Raw genomic sequence first — 19,653 nt, forward strand, 5'->3', positions numbered from 1 at the left:
GCCGGCGGTCGAGGTGGCCGGTGTGAGGTACCGGCGCGGCCCGCAGCCCGTGGGCCTGTGTCCTAGCGGGTCACCGGCAGCCCCGTTTGGGGACGGGGCTTTCTGTGCCCTCGGTCAGAGGGGCTGAGCTGTTGCACCCTCCTGGCCTGGAAGGGCTCGACGGGGAGGACGTTATGGATGTATTGGCAGAGTTAGGTGTCTGACAGAGCTTGATAACCCCTGCAGAAGTTGAGCTTTTGGGTTAATTTGTTAAACTGGGGCATTCGGAAGGTACTAGGGAGATTTGAACGTTTCGCGTTGCTGCTGAATCTCAACGATTCAGTCTGATTGCCTCCGAGTTGCTGCTTTGGTTTCAGGGGATAAGTGGGTCTTTCCTAAACTCAGGCCTGAAAGGACACTGTAGAAAGAGACCACTGAGGTGAAAAATAAATCATCTTCTAACAAACACCGGAAATAAATCTCAAGTACAGTTGCTGTGTAACTCATTAGCATTGATAAGCTACTGCTCGTCCATCTCCCATGAGAATACCCTTCGTGCAGGAAGGATCCTTCCCTCAGATGGCAGCTCAGTGGGGACAGAGAAGAGGACAACGTGGAGGAAAGCCAAAGGGATCTACTTGGGTTTTTCAGTTGGTTTCATGTGACGGCAGCGTTATGAAAAATAGCCTCAAGCATTTTTTTCTCTGGATGCTGAATATGAAACTTCTCAGTGTCTGAAAACAGTTGTGGGAAAAGTTAGTTTACTGTACTGAGTGATGTGTATTAAACTCTCCTGTGTTTATTTGTAAGGACTGTAAGCATCTCCTAAACTACCATAAAATTACCGTTAAGTTTTTTATGTTTTGTTGTTGTTCTTAGAAGTGTTGAAGGAACTTTTCAGTTGTACTTGCTTAAAAGAAAAGTATGTGCCCAAATGAATAAAACATGTGAGCTATGGCAAGGTATTCTACATATTGTACTTGTTCATAGCAGTGAGTTACAAATAACTTTTCAGTGAAAAGTGTGTGCTTTTTGTTGTAGAGCATTGAAGAAGTCTGTTATATTTAAACTAGTAGTGCAGTGCTTCATAGAAAAAGGTAGTCTTGGTGCCACAAACTGTCATTATCTTACAAAGGCTGAACACTCTGGCTGATCTTCGTACCCTTCAAAATGCTTTTGGAGCAAGAGTCACGTGATAGATTCCTCCCCTTCCAAGGAAGAGATTATCCCCCTGCCTCTAGAGTTTAGAATGTCTCTGGAATTATTTTTTATTTCCAGTATTCAATAGCACAGTTCATGCCAGATGTAATTTACAAGGTCTAGGAACAAGAGGCTTGGGAACAGCAGTCCTTGGAGATATGGAGAACGGGTATGAGAAGGCGCTCTCCAGGTGTTTTTGGGTATGTGTATGTGGGAGATGTGGCTTGTTGTTGCTTATGTGATGATGTGTCAGGAAGCTGCTGAGGACAGCAATCTCCCTTTTCTGGTGGCAGTCTCATGCTTTTCCTTGTTCTCCTCTTGTAGAGCCAGTTTTCCCAAAGTTCTCCTGTCCACCATGATGTAACTTCTCCAGTAAGAACAACTGCCTACTTGTGCAAAGCAAACAAGCCTCCATGACATAGTGTTTCTGCTGCTCAGCCCCAGAATTGCTAACTAGGAAGATATTTTCCTGGCTTGCTTCTTTAACTTCAAACTCAGTGCAGCAGCTTCCTCCAGATCAAAATCTGAGCAGTTGATTTTTACATAATTTTCTAGGTTGCCCCCTTTGCCCCCTCATCACTAGTCTAACAAGTATTAGTTTGAGTTGCTCTGTACTTGTGAAAGTTGGACAAAGTGAAAAGTTTAATGAACAGGTCCATGTGTAAATACAATTTACAGAGATAAATCAAGTCGTCGTTTGTAGAGCGCTGCTTCAGATGTTTCAGCTGGTGATTGTAACTACCGTATGGATAGGAGCAGGTCAGTAGTGACTGGTGTGCCCTGTGTTACCTACATCACGTGCTTCTGCAGGAATGCTGAAGATCAGTAGATCTGAGTGAGCAAGTGGCATGCTGTACGTTTTGCCATGGAACAATGCACCTGCCTGTTTTATTTTCCAATACTTTTTCAATAAATACGGAAATATGGAAATACTAGGTTTATTTGCAAGTGCTTTATAGCCCTTTGCAGCAAAGAGAGCAAGAGTACTTTTGTCCTCCCCCTATTTAAGTGGAATTCAAGGGTTCTTTTTAGTGTCTTGCACCAGCCAGCTTTTATAATATTAAATATTAAAGATCAACTGAAGCAGTAGGTCCAGGTGTCAACTGCTCAATGTCCAAGTGGAGACCAGTGACGAGTGGCATTCCTCAGGGGTCAGTATTGGAGCTGGCTCTGTTTAACATCTTTGTCTGTGACATGGACAGTGGGATTGAGTGCACCCTTAACACGTTTGCTGACAACACCAAGCTGTGTGGTTTGGTCGACACGCTGGAGGGAAGAGATGCCATCTAGAGGAACTTTGACAGGCTGGAGAGGTGGGCTGGTGCAAACCTCATGGAGTTCAACCAGGCCAAGTACAAGGTCCTGTACATGGGTCAGGGCAACCCCTGATACCAATACAGACTGGGGGATGAAGGGATTGAGAGCAGCACTGGGGAGAAGGACTTGGGGTTACTGGTGGATGAAAAGCTGGATGTGAGCTGACAATGTGCACTTGCAGCCCAGAAAGCCACCTCCTGGGCTGCATCAACAGAAGCATGGTCAGCAAGTTGAGGGAGGCGATTCTGTCCCTATGCTCTGCCCTGGTGAGACCCCACCTGGAGTACTGCATCCGGCTCTGGAGCCCTCAGCATAAGAAGGACATGGACCTGTTGGAGTGAGTCCAGAGGAGGGCCATGAAGATGATCAGAGGGCTGGAGCACCTCTCCTGTGAGGACAGGCTGACAGCTGGGGCTGTTCAGCCTGGAGAAGAGGAGGCTCCGGTGAGACCTTATAGCGGCTTTCCAGTACCTAAAGGGGGCCTACAGGAAAGATGGGGAGACACTCTTTAGCACGGCCTATTGTGATAGGACGAGGGGAATGGTTTTAAGCTAAAAGAGGATAGATTTAGATTAGACATAAGTAAGGCATTTTTTACAATAAAGGTGGTGAAACACTGGATGGAACAGGTTGCCCAGAGAGGTGGTGGATGCCCCATCCCTGGAAACATTCAAGGCCAGGTTGGACAGGGCTCTGAGCAACCTGATCCGGTTGAAGATGTCCCTGCTCCTTGCAGGGGGATTGGACTAGATGAGCTTTAAAGGTCTCTTCCAACCCAAACTATTCTATGATCCATGTTCTTTTTATGGTGGCCTAAACAAGAATGGCAGGATTACAGTACATTAGAAGGACCTTTAGCTCTCAGATTTCAAGTGTGTTTGGGCAAAAGGGGTAGAGAGTAGCCAAAGTTGTTTGTTTTGTTTTGTTTTGTTTCCAAAGGGAAGAGCTATGCTGTGAACTACTTGAGCTGGACTTTAGCTTTATTCTTCTTTGTTAAGCTTCCAGTTCAGGTTTCGCAAGCCTACTTTGTTTACTAAGCTGTAGTAAGTGCAGTCGTCAGACTGCTATAAAACGGACTTTATAAGAGAAGGGACAGCTCTGTTTTTGCTTAAAGTAGCCCCCAGTTTAATTTTGTTTTTTTCAAATGTACTAGCAGACTTAAGAGATATAGTGAAATCTGTAGACCTGTCCAGATATTTCCCTAGGAAAAACATCAAATAGCTGTATAAGTGTTGCTTTTATTACGTAACTTAGACAACAGTCTCTTTGGTTTATCTTTTACTTAAATTAAGACATTTTACGTCAGGATTCAGGCTTACATAAGCCCACCTTCATTTGAGATGCTTGTTTTACGAACTTGCGTACAATGGCAGTAGTCAGTAATGCACTCAATAGTTGGTGGCACTCTGCTAGGTAAAGCCTCTGGACGAAACTGCGCGTTATCAACTTCAAAAGTTTTAGAGTCTCAAGTCTCTGCGCTATGGTTACTTTTACCAGCATAATCTGAAAGGCATGCTGAGCAAGTAAAGCAGATAACATACTGTTAGCATGAAAGTTTATGGGGAAAATGTGTTTGGTTATTCACTGTTGTTCTAGAGATCCTTGGAGGGTGATAGCTCTCTGTTCAACTGTACAACTACAAGATTTAGAGCAGAATCAGATCTGTTCTATATTTAGCTTGAAGGAGAGATGCTTCTTGTTCCTTTCCTCTTTTGCTGTGGAAAACCGTGGCGCATAAAATATTTCTGAGCTTTTTTGTGTTTTAATTTTCTTTCCTGCCTTTCCCTTTCAAAGAAAAAGCGGTGCAAGTGGTATTGATCAATGCCTTACGCCCAGCCAGATTTAAGAGCAGATGTGTGCAGTTCTGTAACCCCCTGAGGATCCTTCCCTCCAGAGTACTGAAATTTCTGAATCCTGAATTTCATCTAAATTGCAGTGGGTTACTTTGTGACTTGTGGGTGTAAGATTGTTGAGATTTTAAAATCTCAACTTTATTGGCATCTTGATGCAGGATGAAGGTCACAACCAAATATTTACAGTTCTTGTTCAAATGTGTTATTGCATAGGGCAATGGAAGGGATCTTGCTATCTTCACAGCAACAAGCACAAACTATGAATAGATTATTAAATCTGTTTTATTCTTACTGTGGATGTTAATTGATGAATCTTCTGGGGTTTGATTGCCCCTTACTGTTGTTTATCTTATATTTGTAAATTTTCATAGTCAGTGGCAGATGAGCCAGCTATGTTGGTGATGATGGGGAAAGAATTTTGCAGTGGAGCTCACAGATAAGTGTCTTCATTTGTTCAAAGTGAAAACAGAATTGGCAGAGTTCGCATTACATCTGTGAATTCTGGGGGAGACAAAGATGTTGAATTTACAAAGCCTACCTAGCCTATTAAGATAGCAAAGGGTAGGTTAGAGCAAGGCTTTACACTGTGAAATTCAAGAAATTATTTTCTGCAAAAGTGGAAACAATTGCTGTTTTATAAAGTCTTTGTTTCAGAAACAGTAAGGAATTTTTGTATGTTCTAACACATGAGTTAATGCTTCTAGAAGGAAGCTATCCGATGTGGTGGTTGTGTGATGTTTTGGGTTGTTTTTTTTTTTTTCCTCCATTAGTTTGGTGGGGTTCTCTTCAACTTCTTTGACATGGAATGTCTGTACTATGGTTTTTAACTTTACTGAATTCTTAATTACATGATGGCGGAATGGTTCAGTGGACTCCTCTCTGAAAAATATACTCAATAGTGACTGGAAGGTAAAACCTTAGAAATTTTATGTAGAAGAAATTGAAGACAGTTAAAACCGTATTGTATTGCTATATAAATACTAAAAGGGGCCACCATCATAATAGCTACATGCTTTTCTTGTTGTCTTAATCTGGAAAAGGATATAGGAGAACTGGAGAAGATTCTGGGAAATCTGAGGGAGATGCAGAGTAAACTGTGCCTGCTCAGCTCAGAAGAGAGATGATTCAAAGAAGGATCTGTAAGATCAGGAGTGAGGCTGAAAAAGTGAATAGGCAGCATTTGCTCATGCCTTGCAGTACAATTACTAGATAGCATTTGACAGAGTATATTGAGGGGTACAAAAGTTTTTAAAAAAATGTATTCAGTCTGCCAGCGGTTATTAACAATGATGGTTCAATTGCAGCCTCTTATTTAGGGAGATTTATTCTTCCGAAGCAGGAAGCTGGATGTAAGTTCCAATGTTTGCTCTGTTTCTTTTATATTGTTCCCTAAGCATCCCTTATTTGCTGTTTAGGTAGCAGCATATAGGATGCATGGGGCTTTCATCTAACCCAGTGTGGTACTTATTTTATGATGCAGGACCTTCATTGCTAATTTTTCTGCAAATAAAGATAATCCTAGTGTATGGTTGCAGCTTTAAAGAGAAATTGAAAATGTATGCGTTGTCAGTTAACTTGCAGTTATTTATTGAGGACAGTAATTTAACTAGGATTATTATATTTAATTTTATGGAAAGGAATTTGCTAGGAGTATAGGATAACTTGAGATATTTTAGTGTAGTAGGGAGACAGTGCTGCAGTTATCTGGAATGTTACTTATACTGTCAGGAGGATCGTGGGAACTGGAAGAAACAAAATTTTTAAGCTGAATAGCTGTCATCACATTTGCAAACTTTCTTGTAATCTTCTCTCCACTTTACAGATCAAGGCACCGAGAAACATGAAGGAGCAGGTACTTCTGGGATTACTGATCAGGAAAAGGAGTTGTCGAGCAATGCGTTACAAGCTTTTCTGGTAAGACAAAGCCAAACTCTGAGACTTCTAATTTACCACATAACTGCTAAATGGGTTTGTATCATTATTTTTCCTGTTTCCTCAGCACAATTGCAAAGATATTAATGGGATATTATGTCGAAAGTAGCGCTAGTTGTGTTATAAAGCCAGCACATGCATTTTCTGTTTGCTGTGATGCGAGAAGACTGATTGGAATACTCGACCAAAGTGTTCAACAGCACATTTAATCTTGCTTTTCAAAATTTAGTAGCCCTAGAAGCTGTATAATTAATTAATTGGAAGGAGCAGGCTGTTATTCTGTATCAGCATTGGAAATGCCTGATCTCTCTGAAGATATAATCACTTCAAGGTAAAAATGTTGCGTTAAAGGGTTTAAAGGAACCACATGTATTTAAAAAACAGCAACCAAACAAATCTTTTTTGTTTTAGCATCTTGCTATTTTCTTTCACAAAAACCATTGTATACTGCTCTGTCATTTTACATCAAAACATTCTTCACATATAACTCCTACAGGCAGTATTTGCTACCTGGTTTATGTTTCTTGGAAGATTTTTTGTGTGTGTGTAGGAATTCAGGTGCCAGATCTTTCAGTTTACTTCTCTATTTGTATTGTCTCCTAATTTTGTTTAGTGTAGCAAGTGACAGAACATATAATTTATTTTCCTTTCAGTTGTTGTATCTCTATCCACAATGCCTTCCATAATTCAATTTTGGATCTGTTAAATAGATCAGGGAAAGAATTTAGATACTGTCTTTTGAGATTCCTGTTTGTATGTTTCGCTCTCTACTTTTATTTTTTCTGGAATGTTGTTACATGAAGTGCATGTAGTTGGTCCTTAAACTGACTACAGCTGATGTTCATTGATGTCTTGAGTGCTTTCTAGCTCAGTTACTCTTTTTCAAGACCTTTTAGCTCATTGGCATTGGATCCTGAGAACTGCAGGCACAGGAAAGGGTTGTCTATTTTCTACCTTGCCCACAGATCTACATGCCTAAAATACTTTTGATCTACTGACTACTTCATCTTTAGTTTTATACCGGTCTAGTGTATCTTGTTTGTCTCATGATTTTTTTCTTGCCTTAAGAACTCTCTAAGTTCATGGAGTTGTGAGGTGATGACAGATGTCAGCAGAATTAGTCTGATGCTTTGTTTGCCAATTCTGCTTGATATTAAGTTGCTGTAAATAGCTTTGTGGACTGCCTTGTATGCTGCTTTATCATGTTGCACTTCCAATTTCAGTTGTGGTAGAATTACTATATAAAACTGTATATTCTAGATCCTGTCAAGTAGTGTAAAGGGGTGTTGGCTGAGGAAAAACATCACAAAATAACCTGAGCATTTAAGGGTCCAAGGTTTTTATCCAACTTGTCGCTAGAAGCTTTGTTGCTGTGATCTGATAGCTATTCCTATTGAAGAGAAGCTCTGAGTGTGTAACACATGAAGAAAATCACTAAGAGATGAACTGTCTGAATTAAAGAGCATGCCAGCAGTTGAATTGCAAGTCCTTGTGTTTATGCACATGATCACTAGGCAATCCATGCTGTTGATACTGCGTGTCGGTGTCCCAGTACACCTCTTTGTAAATTGTGTAACTGTGGTTTTACAGGAGACTGAAAGAACCGAGATGGTTCTTTTGAGAGCAGCCGCAGAATGGCAACTTTCTCGGGAAGATCAGAAGGACCACAGAGTCCTTTTCTGTTGTAATTCTTCTCTTAGTAGAGAAAGTTAGGCAGGAGCCCAGGAGAAGCTCCATGGAACAGCACTGAAAAAGGACGAGGAAGTGAAGTGTGGTCTTGATACTCAAGAGCATAGCTTTTGATTGTGAAGCGTGGACAGAGATGGAAATGAATCTGCTTATCTGACAGACTAGGTTGAAAGGAACACTGATATGGAAGAGGTGAAAGTGATTATTCCTCTGTAGGAATTGAAGAGTAGAGACTAAAGGATCGTGTAGGCTTAACGTAGTTGAAAGAGTCTGGAGTTCTCTTTCATTCCTTGAGACCACTAAATTCCCCCTGCACCCAGAAAAGACTAAAACGGAAAGCAGAAAGAGGTGAGCCATTCTGAAGTCCTTGCCTATTCTTGAGGTCAAAGAAAGGGATTTCTTCATTAAATCGCACCTCAGAGGAGCATTGTGCTTGGGTCCTAGTTTCTGGTTGGCATGCCTAGATGATTGAATACTTCATTCAACAGCTATAACTTGTAAAAATATTTTTTAAACCTGTACTCGGAAAGTGACATGCTCTTTTCCCCACCTGTCTTAAGCTGACTTCCCCAGACTAGATTGTAACACTCAGTCTCTCCAGGTGAAGTGAAGAATTAACATAAAATTATGGACTGGGACTTAAGCAACTGCAAACACTCAGTGTACATGTGGTGGGGAAAGATTATGAAAACTGAAGAAATAAAGAATCTTGACACTCAAAATAATACAATTAAGAGAGATCAATTTTCATGGAAAACTTCTGCTTATAATAATCAACTACTCCATTTGTCTTTCCTCCATGAAATTCTTTGTGAAGTTTGGTTATGACTTCAATTTTTGGGCGTACTTCTCATACATATTAATCTGCATAAATAATGAAGTATGTGTGTAGACATTTAATTCACTTCACTTGCTGTTGATAAAGGAAAGGCTACTTTACTCTCTAAACTTACAGAGGATACTTTTAATTAAAACTTAGTAGCCTGCTAGTTTAAACTTTGTCTCTTCTAATGTATGTTTCTGGTATATGTGCAATTTCCAGGCTGGAAACTATGATACTTGTTTGCAACACCTAAATACTCTTCAAGATATAAACAAAGATGACTACAAAATAACTTTGAATACCGCTGTTGCGGAGTTCTGTAAAAGTAACCAGACTACAACAGACAGTTTGAGACAAACCCTTAACCAGCTGAAGAACCAGGTAATGCAAACATATTGACATGGTGCTTGATTTTGAATGCTATTAATGGTGGTGAGATCTTCCAATGAAATCAGAACAAAACTTCTGCCCCTTGTCTGCTAGATTTAATAAAGGAGTAATAAAGTAACATTACTTTTAAACCTTTGAATCTATTTAATCATTTAGGACATCGTGTTTATAGTTGTATTTTCAGTTATTGTTGAAATTCATCTAAGGCTGAAATGTTTCAGAGATTATAACTGTAGACCTACTGTGTTCTTTCAATAGAAAATTCCTTAACCTGAAATAGTTTGTGAAATAATAAAAAAGTGAAAATATTGCTTTACTACTCAATTGATGGCTTTTTATTTCCTTGTAATTTTTTTTTGCTGGATTTATGTTGAACAATAGTGGCATTTATTAGCGTATAACTCTAACTGACCCATCTTTAGACATATTAATACCTTTGGATTATTTAAAAAAAATATTTGGCACTTAAAAAAAAATCATAGATATTGAAAGTTTAATGAAACGAGTGGAGTTTTTTTTCAGGTTCACTCTGCTGTTGAAGAAATGGATGGTTTAGATGATGTTGAAAATAGTATGCTGTACTACAATCAAGCTGTTATTTTGTATCATCTGCGTCAGTATACTGAAGCTATATCAGTTGGGGAGAAGCTGTACCAGTTTATAGAGCCTTTTGGTATGTAGACAGAAAGAAGAGTTTTGTTCATGCAATAACTACAGAAAGTTCATTCAATCTTTCTCACTATCAGACAAGTGATTTGTAAATTTCCTAATATGGTTCTAAAAAAGTAGGTAGGCTTTGGAATGAAGATACTTTACTTACATCAAGGACAACAATTGAATTTGGGAGGAAGATACTTCAGAGACACTTAGCAGACAAGTATAATGAAACAGAACTCAGTTTCTGACAACTTTAAGAGCTTGTACATATAAATAATATGTACAAGCTAATTAAATGAGTCAAAATCTAGTATTTTGAGGCCTCATACAATTTAATGAGTGGGTGTGTAGTTAGGGCATTCACATTTTTAAGTATCTGCATTAGGTCATACATAATTGTATGTGCTTGTATCTGAAAAGTCTCCAGCTTTTATGAGCTGTAGCACCCTGTGTAGTGGAATTGCCATACTTGTACAAAATTACCTCGTTGAATTTTAGAGGTGACAAGGATGTATGTGTGTATGTCTCAGTAGATTAAGTAAAGGCTACTGTGTTTCTCCTTCAGTTCCTCCCAGTTTTCAGTATGCCTATGTGGGACTTATTCTGTGAAGCTAGCCAAGCAGAGATGTGTTTGCATGGAATCCTTTCAAGTTCTATGGGATTCTGCATATGCCTGTGGGCTCCATCTGTCTATTTAGATGCTGGATCTTTAGTGTTGATGTGCTCGAACCAATTATCAAAGTCTATAAACATGAAATACATGTTAAACTGTCTTTATTCTATGCTTTTGTGCTGATGCTGTTTGAATCAAAAGCATCAAAAGAAGCATGGTGAGCAGGTCAAGCGAGGTGATTCTACTTCTCTATTCCACATTCGTGAGACCCCACCTGGGGTACTGCATCCGGCTCTGGAGCCCCCAACATAAGAAGGACGTGGACCTGTTGGAGTGAGTCCAGAGGAGGGCCACAAAGATGATCAGAAGGCTGGAGCACCTCTCCTATGAGGACAGGCTGAGAGAGTTGGGGCTGTTCAGCCTGGAGAAGAGAAGGCTCCGGGGAGACCTTGTAGTGGCCTTCCAGTACCTAAAGGGGGCTAATAAGAAAGACAGGGAGAAACTCTTTAGCCTGTTGTGATAGGACAAGGAGTAATGGTTTTAAAATAGAGGGAGGTAGATTCAGACTGGATATAAGGAAAACATTTTTTACGATGAGGGTGGTGAAGCACTGGAACAGGTTGCCTAGAGAGGTGGTTGGTGCCCCATCCCTGGAAACGTTCAAGGCCAGGCTGGACGGGGCTCTGAGCAATCTGCTCTAGTTGAAGATGTTCCTGCTCCTTGCAGGGGGATTGGGCTAGGTGACCTGTAAAGGTCCTTTCCAACTCTAACTATTCTGTGATTCTATTAATTAATTTACCCTTTTTTTTTTTTGTTTGTTTGGTTTTTTTGTTTATGTACTTACCTACATTGTGTAGGTGTCTGCATTTTTTTCTTATGTAATATATTGATTTTTCTCATAATGTTTAATAGATCCACTTTATAGTAAATTTTTTTTCTTCGGTCATGTTTGGGTGACTAATATTAGAGCTGTGAAATAATTTTTACTTCTTTGCTTTATACAGAAGAGAAGTTTGCCCAGGCTGTGTGCTTCTTGCTTGTAGACTTATACCTGCTAACTTACCAAGCTGAGAAGGCCTTGCATCTGCTTGCTGTTCTGGAAAAAATGATTTCACAGGGCAACAATAACAGCAAGAATGGAAAAAATGAGGTAAACTTAAAATCATGTGAATGCCACTAAGTCTTTACCAGAAGTATGCTTTAACTCAATCCAAAATTACTCCTTTAAAATACTTGTGAATTCTAAAACTGTGTTGGACCACCTTCAGACAGCAGCTTATACATGTAAGTAACTGAGTTAATTGTCATCTGGAGCTGTTTATTCCCACTCTTTCAGCCTTTTTTCTTACTTCCAGGGAGCTAAGAAGTGTTTCTTAAGTCAAAGGCTTGCATTGGAAAGACAGTTGTCCTCAGGGTCAAATATACATCATTTTCCTTGTTTGTCCTGGATTAGGACCGTACGAGACCCTAAGTTTGAAAGGGAAGTCACTGTCGTAGAGGAATTGCAATTGTGTACCATAGTATGGGAATTCAAGCATCTTTTTTACATAGTATCTGAAAGTGTGAAGCATACTTTAAAATGAAATCTTTTGTATGTGTCTTTTGGAAGAATCGATAGAATGAGTAGTGGCTTGGCAGTAAAGAGAGGATACTTCAGTCTTTTCCTGTTGGTGGAATGTCACACTTAAGATAAAACATTTTATCTTTAAGTATATAGTAATTCTACTGAAGAAATATTAAAGAGAGGCTCTAGAATGTGCATATCATCCTTCTGGGTAAGAGTTCTTAAAATACCTCAACTGCAGAGCAACATAGTTTAATGTTAATGTAGAATACTGCTCTTCATAGGCTGATGTGGTTGTTCTTGGATTTTGATTGTTAAGCTCAAGTTATGGTATTTGGTTGAATATATATTTTTTTACTATTAAATACTTATATTTCTTCTTCATATGAGATTGCTAAAAGTAGCTTATGAAAGAAACTGTAAACTGAATTTAAAAGGTGACTAATAGTAACACTTCCTTTTTTTTTTTTTTTTTTTTGTTTGACACTCAGTCAGGTAATAATACAAACAAAGATTCCTCGAATCAAAAAGCTGAAAGTGGAGCTTTAATAGAAGTTGCTAAATCTAAGATACATCAGGTAAGTGTCTACATATTATTTATACAAGAACATCAGTTCAAATTTTTCTTAAAACCTAGTGCAGTCTGCTTCAAATCAAGTTCAGCATGAATTGTGATAATCTGTCTCTCCATGAATTTCATGTTATGAAACAAAAGAATGAATTTATCTGACTCTTCCTTTTTGTAAGATCTGTGTAACACAAAAAAAAACCCCAATTTTGATCCTTGCAGTTTATAATAATTTTTTTAACAGCCATTAGGTGTACTGACTTTATATGTGTTAGACCTCCAACAGTATAAAACAGATGAGGTTTTATTTTGCTATACTGTTCTGTGGAAAAATATGTGAAGAAACAAAATGCTTCTCTATCAGCGTTCACTTCCTGTTTTTTTCAATCTAGTAGGTAAATGTCTGGGATTAAGAGGTTAGATTATTTTAGTTACTTTGCCATTCTAAGTGCTAGTATCTGTGTTTGAATATAGAATAGCTGTTGACCATTGAACAAAATGTGCATCTCCCTATTGTAAATATGAAGCCTGTAAATTCATTGTTGAAAGTGTGAATAGAATTTCTTTTTTAGGAAGGTTTTTTGAACAGCTTTTTACTACCTAAGTTTAAGATGTATATAAAATATTCCATAATAAATCTCTAGATATGGTTCATCTTGCAAACCTGCAGAAGTTACTGTTTTTTATTTAGGAATTTTAATTTTTTAACAGTATAAGGTGAGAGCCTATATACAGATGAAGTCACTAAAAGCATGCAAAAGGGAGATCAAGTCTGTTATGAATACAGCTGGGAATGTAAGTATTTTTAAGGCTATTGTGTTTATAATCTAGACTTATTCTCTACCGTAAAAATGAATTTGCTAACTTTGTTTATAAAGAAAGGTCTAATTGACGATAAATGTCTGAAAGAATCCTTTATACAGTCAGTTTGGTTTGTAATCTCTTTTCTGCAAGTGTAATTAATGTAGAACTTTCTTATTTGTACTGTTTTCAGTTGTTCAGAAAAATGCACTTTATTGTTAATGATAGCAAAATAACACCAAAACACTTCATAATAAACAAGTTCAGTTTGCTTTATAATTTAAGCAACGCAAAACAGGTTTTATTTTACTATAAATGTGATGGGTATTACAAACTTATGATGTCATTGGTGGTTTAAACCAGCTCATAAAAGATTAATTCTGGGATATGCAATTTTTTGGGTTTTTTCTTTTTGTTGAAATTTTTTGGAGGAGTATGTCTTGCTAGAAAGCAGTTTCTTTTTTTATGTCGGACGTCTCAACTCAGAGTTAAATCCACCGTCCCAGATAAATTCTACATTAACTGAGGAGCAGGGAATGGGAGGAGAGCACTTCCCTTTTGTTGCCAGTCTCAACAGCTGCTAGTTTGACAGAAATCATTCTAGATCATGAGGTCTCTGTGGGCAGACCAGGAAGATTACAGCCCAGGATGAAATTGTTGAACTCCACAGGGAGGGAAGCAGGGAGAGGAGTGTACTATAAGACAGGTTGGAGAAAGATCTTAAAAAAGGAGATCCTCTGTATTTAGCCATTGCCACGACCAAGTTCTCTAGAATAATGTTGGGGTTTAGAGCAGTCCCAAAGAGTAAGATTTTGTAGTTTTGAGAATGTGTTAACCACATGCTTAACGAAGAAATACTACTCCATGGAAGTATTAATGCCTAAGCCCTTGTATTTTTAAAATGTCAGCAGGGGCAAGCTGTTTGTGGAATGATTTGATGCTGGCACTAGAAATCATGAAACAAGAGGTAATTAACTACTGGTTTCTCCTTCGCAGTCAGCTCCTTCTCTCTTTCTTAAAAGCAATTTTGAATATTTGAGGGGCAATTATCGTAAAGCAGTGAAACTTCTAAACAGTGCAAACATTGCTGAACATCCAGGCTTCATGAAAACAGGTAAGACAGAAAACCTTCATCCTTCAAGTATGTAAATGTGTAGTATAATAGGACTAATAATTGATATTAATTTTAAGCATATTAATTATTACTTAAGAGAGTAGACCCTGAATGTCATGGGTCTATTTGCCGGATGTGTTTTAGGCTTTCTTATTACACTTCTTTATGTAACACTGTTGTGCTTTTCATTGAACATTCTTCTAGACTATGCAGTGGTTGTCTAAGAAAATTGATTTGTGAAGGTGCAAACGAAATATTTGCAAGGCTTATATTTGAATCTCTAAATCAAGACATGAAACAAAGTACTAGATTTAGATATGAGATTTCAGATTGTACTCAGAGAGTGACTATAGCAGTTGTAGTGATTATTGTGGGGGAAACGCAAATGTTTTAATGAAGTCTATTGCATGCCATTTTAAGTTCCTTTTGTATGTAGAAAATATATATGTGTACACATACACAAAGATATAACAGCACATAAATGCATACGCTTTTTTAGATATAGAAGTTATTTGTATGCTATAAATATATATGCTGTATATACATACCCTCACTGCATATAGTATGATTTAAATATATTTGAGAATTTAGTTGCCAGTTTAAAACATCAGTTGAAAAATCTGGAGAGAAAGCTGTGTCTTGTGTAAAACTACTGAATTTCTTTACTACTTTGTTCAATGCTGGTTTTGTGATAGTGCTCTTAATATCTTGTGCTGTCAGATCTTTTACCTAGTAGATATTGCTGCATAGATTGCAATTAGATGATAGAAGTCATAGAGTTGGCCCTGGGAATCACAAGACTGAATACGTTTTGTAAACTTCTGTATTTACCGATGAATTTCATGGAAAACATTAAAAATATTTTCCATAATGTCTATTCTGGCATATTTTGGCACTTCTTTTAGAATTTACTGTAACTTATCTTTTTGACAGTTTCTATGTTTAAAGGGTTTTTTTATAACTTAAGATTTTCTTTAATGTTTTCTTTTCATACAACTTTTTTGCAGTCTAGAATGTTCACTTAATAGTCTTCCTAGGTTATGATTAGAATTATGTCTGCTTAACTGGTTAATAGTCTGTTTCTTAGTTGTTGAGATTTTCAGGGTTTGTTGTTTTTTTTTTTTTTTTTTTTCCTTTTTTCTCAATGATAACCCTGTAAAGCTTCAGTTACCAGCAGATAAGGCAACAGTTTATTTCTTCTTTTATTATTATAGAAGGAGCTTCTTACAGTGTTACCTGAACATGATACATCTAGGAAGGAAAGTGCATTTCCTGCTTGTATGGTTAAGTTGACATATTTGTTTATTTTAGAAAACTTAGGCAGGTAACATAGTTTGAGAACTTCCTTTTTTATGAGATTCATCAGTTAGAGAACTTGAAGTGCTTGCATGCTAAATGCTACAAAAGCCTCCAGGTGAACTTACTTCAACTTGCAGTCTATCAAATTGGCTATATACCTGGCTCTCCTGGAATATGGTGCATAAGATCTGGAAATCTGTGACTGCTTGTATGTAGGCCATTTCAGGTCAGCTGTCCAGGAGAACTAGAATGGTGTACAGAAATGTAGGTTATTCAAATGCTTGTGAGGCAGGGATGTAACTGCATAATCCATGACCATCTCGCTGAAGAATATGTTTAATAAACTACCATAATATGCTGACCCATGAGAGAGTCTTTTGCTGTTCTCTCAGGTGAATGCTTAAGGTGTATGTTCTGGAACAATCTTGGCTGCATCCACTTTGCAATGGGAAAGCACAATTTAGGAATTTTTTACTTTAAAAAAGCCTTGCAAGAAAATGATAATGCGTGTGCACAGCTGGGAACGGGCAGCTCAGATCCAGGTAAGACTTTTAAGAGATGAAAATAGATGGTGGAAGAGGGGTGGGCACATCAAGAAAACAGAGATTAGAAGCTTCCAGTAATTAGCAGCAAAATCCCTGTTCCATTTCTTTGCAGAGGACAGGGTGAGAAGGGTGAGAATTTTTTTTATTGTAGCTTGATTTCAGAGTGTAGTTGCTGTTGCCAGAAATAGATGATGGTGAAATATGTTCTTTTTTTTTTCTGTTTTCTTTGATGTACCATGGGGCTGGGGCAATCACATCTCTCACATTTATAGACTTTGACCATCAGTCAGGGAGAGACAACAAAGTGAAATTTCTGTAACCTGTTATGCATATAATAGGTATTATGCAAGGAAGGGGGTAGTTGTTGGGGTTGGGGGTTTTTTGGGTTGGTTTTTTTTTAGCTTGGAAGATATAAAAAATGTGGAGTGCAGTACTGTTAAATTAGCATTTGGAAGATGGTGTATTTCTCAAACTTTCTTACTGAACAATTCCCAGATTTGTATGAGAAATGTTCATCTTCTGTTTAGTTTCATGGTTAGTTTTATCCATCTGCTTCTGTTGTAAGTATACAAAAGACAAGAAAATAAATATGTGTTATAGTAAGTTTTCTTGCTTTGATTAATAATACTTAGGGGATTTTTGTCTTCCAAGTAAATGATTTCATGATGAAGTTATATTTTTTTCATTTCTTGTTTTCTTTAAAATGTAGTTAGAATCACACATTTTATTGTTTTTTCTATTCCTCCTCTGGCCCTGTGCCTAAGTGCAGTCTTAGGTACCAGTGTGAAGACAGAATATGTTTTATGCTTGTTAACAGCAAAGTGTTTTTTTTCCTGGCATTTATATGAGTAACAAAGATGTGTATTCCCATAAATCTGGAATTCAATATTATATGTAACATTTAGCTTGAGTGACAAAGAACATAAGTGTTTAACATTTAATGTACTTCAACCTTCACTAGGGATACAATTAATTTGTCTTTGGTATCAGCTTTGATGTGGAAGGAATTTATTTACAGAGGGAGGCTAGTGAACTTCTGCAATGAAAGAGGGTTTTGGTAGTTTTTGGGTGTTTCCCACAGCTTCCCTCCTCCTCCCAGAGTTATGCTTTCTGCTTTCCTGAGTTGCACATCCAATAACATGTAACATTTTTCTGCAGGTAAAAAATTTTCAGGGAGGCCCATGTGTACGCTACTGACTAACAAACGGTATGAGTTGCTCTACAATTGTGGAATTCAGCTCTTGCATATTGGGAGGCCCTTAGCTGCCTTCGAATGCCTGATTGAGGCAGTCCAGGTTTATCACTCAAACCCTCGTCTTTGGCTGAGAATAGCAGAGTGCTGCATTGCTGCCAATAAAGGGGTAAGTAGATTTGCCAATTTCTTATTTTGATTTTAGTTATGAAATACATGTGGTCACAGAAAGGAAGGAATAATACTTTGAGTTGAGCTATGCATTTTAAAGGCCTAATGTTGCAACACCTCTGTGTAAGTGCAGATTAATTATTTTTGTGTGTATGTGTGTTTCCGTGTTTAATCTGAAACTACAGCAGGTGGAGGAAAACCACCGTAGAAACAGTCTTGAGACCCAGTGTTTAATTGACTTTTCTAAGATCAGAAGAATTTGAGTAGACTATTCAAAAGATTGGCGTGAGGTGAAACAAAAGCATGTAAGTGGCTGTTAGAGCTGCTCTTCTATAAAGTTACAAGTTTTTTTTTTGCTGGAGAGACTGGTTAAGCATGATTCTGTTTTGGCAATTTACCATCCCAGCCCTTTTGGCATTCCAGCTCATAATCTGAATGGGTAATCCTGAATTGGTTTGAAGCATATTAGATTTCTCCAAGTCATCTGATGGTTTACAAAGTTTACAACTTTGATAACTTTTGTTGCTGATACTTTGAGGTGGAAGGGTTGCTTTTCTTCATTTTTTGGAAAATATTTGACTGAAACATCTTGGATTTTTATGTTTAGACTCTACAAATTGCATTACCACTTCTGAAACGATGAGATTCTATCTTAAATTTTAGCTGTAGTAGTAGGAGAAAACATACATCTATGCAATAGAGATCCTTTATCTCTGCTTTAAGGCTAGAAACTACAGTGTAAAAGGTATGTTGCTACTGGTTTGGCAGACAATAAGGCTATTTTTTTTATGTTTTAATGAATATGGTTATTGGATCAGCTGGTGAATAATCTTGTTTAAAAACTAAATATAGCACTATGTCCTAGAACTTTATTGGAAGATGCAAAGACTCTTATAGAGGACTACTAAAACTATTTGGTTAAAGAGAAGCTTCCTTCCTGGGAGGTTCTTAATTATTTACAGTTTTCTTGATGTGCGAGTGATATAAACTTCTTCTTAAAAAGGAGTTTACTGTAAGTGCACTATCCAAATTCAGATGTGGCTTCATTTTATAGGACTAAACTGGATGAAGATAACAAGATGTGCTCTGATTTCCACTGAAATCTTTCTATGTGATCTTCCTTATCTTTGTGCAGCCAAAACTCAATTCAAAGTTTCATTATTTCCTCACTCAATTGTTGCTAGAGGTTGAGAGGGGCATAGGCTGAGGAAGCAGAGATCAGCCTTCTCCATCCTGAAGCTGTCGTGGTCACAGCCTCTGGGGAACTGAATCCCTAACTGCTGAGACTTGTTGTTCCTCTGCTGGCAAAGTTTGTGGAAACCTGCTAACAGTAGACATATTGCGTATCCTCTGGGGTGTCTTGGTTTCAACCAGTTGATCCATGTCTGTTCAGGTTAAGCTTGTATGTTAAAATTCAGAGGGATGGGGACAGAATTGTTCATTCTTTTTAACAGAAGACTGCACCAAAATAGTATATCTGTGAACTTGAGATACCGTATGTGATTCCCTGTTTAACTGTAACGCACCCCTCTTGTGCACAGGCAGGATGGTGTAATCTGTAATTACATGGTCCTGTGCAGTTACTTCCACAGTATACCCATTTCTCTCGGTGCAAGGGAGGGTGGGATTAATTGAACAAATGACTATATTCACTCTTATTTTTTTTTACCACCTCTGAATTCTCTCTTTGAGTGGCCTCTGTGCCTTTTTTACCACACACTATCCGAATCCTTCCAAATACAAAATTTGTAAGTTTTCCTGTGGCAATTTCGATGGTGCTTATTATTTTAGTGTCTATTTCAGAAAATGTAAGAAAGATATTCTTAGCTTTGTAGCTGAGGTTTGCTTATATCCCCATTTCATAGGCACAACATGGAAGTTTCAAGAGTGTAGGCTCAAAAATGCACTGACTTTGATTGTGTATGTGCTAGCTGCTGTCAGACAGT

General features: G+C 37.9%; 1 protein-coding gene across 3 annotated transcripts in view; it reads left to right on the plus strand.

Moving 5' to 3' along the window:
- CNOT10 (CCR4-NOT transcription complex subunit 10) overlaps positions 1–19,653 on the plus strand; it is a 36,536-nt gene that overhangs the window by 463 nt on the left and 16,420 nt on the right. For 2 of the 3 annotated variants that reach the window (XM_086742755.1, XM_086742756.1), the window contains exons 2-10: positions 6,172–6,263; positions 9,013–9,174; positions 9,706–9,856; positions 11,458–11,603; positions 12,509–12,595; positions 13,297–13,380; positions 14,383–14,500; positions 16,192–16,341; positions 17,503–17,705. In XM_086742755.1, the coding sequence (XP_086598881.1) occupies positions 6,172–6,263; positions 9,013–9,174; positions 9,706–9,856; positions 11,458–11,603; positions 12,509–12,595; positions 13,297–13,380; positions 14,383–14,500; positions 16,192–16,341; positions 17,503–17,705 (1,193 nt within the window). The remainder of the gene's footprint in view (positions 1–6,171; positions 6,264–9,012; positions 9,175–9,705; positions 9,857–11,457; positions 11,604–12,508; positions 12,596–13,296; positions 13,381–14,382; positions 14,501–16,191; positions 16,342–17,502; positions 17,706–19,653) is intronic. The other variant, XM_086742757.1, reaches the window with a different exon arrangement.

The sequence above is a fragment of the Chlamydotis macqueenii genome, chromosome 2 (genome assembly GCF_036417535.1).
Source record: "Chlamydotis macqueenii isolate bChlMac1 chromosome 2, bChlMac1.mat, whole genome shotgun sequence".
Lineage (NCBI taxonomy): Eukaryota > Metazoa > Chordata > Aves > Otidiformes > Otididae > Chlamydotis > Chlamydotis macqueenii.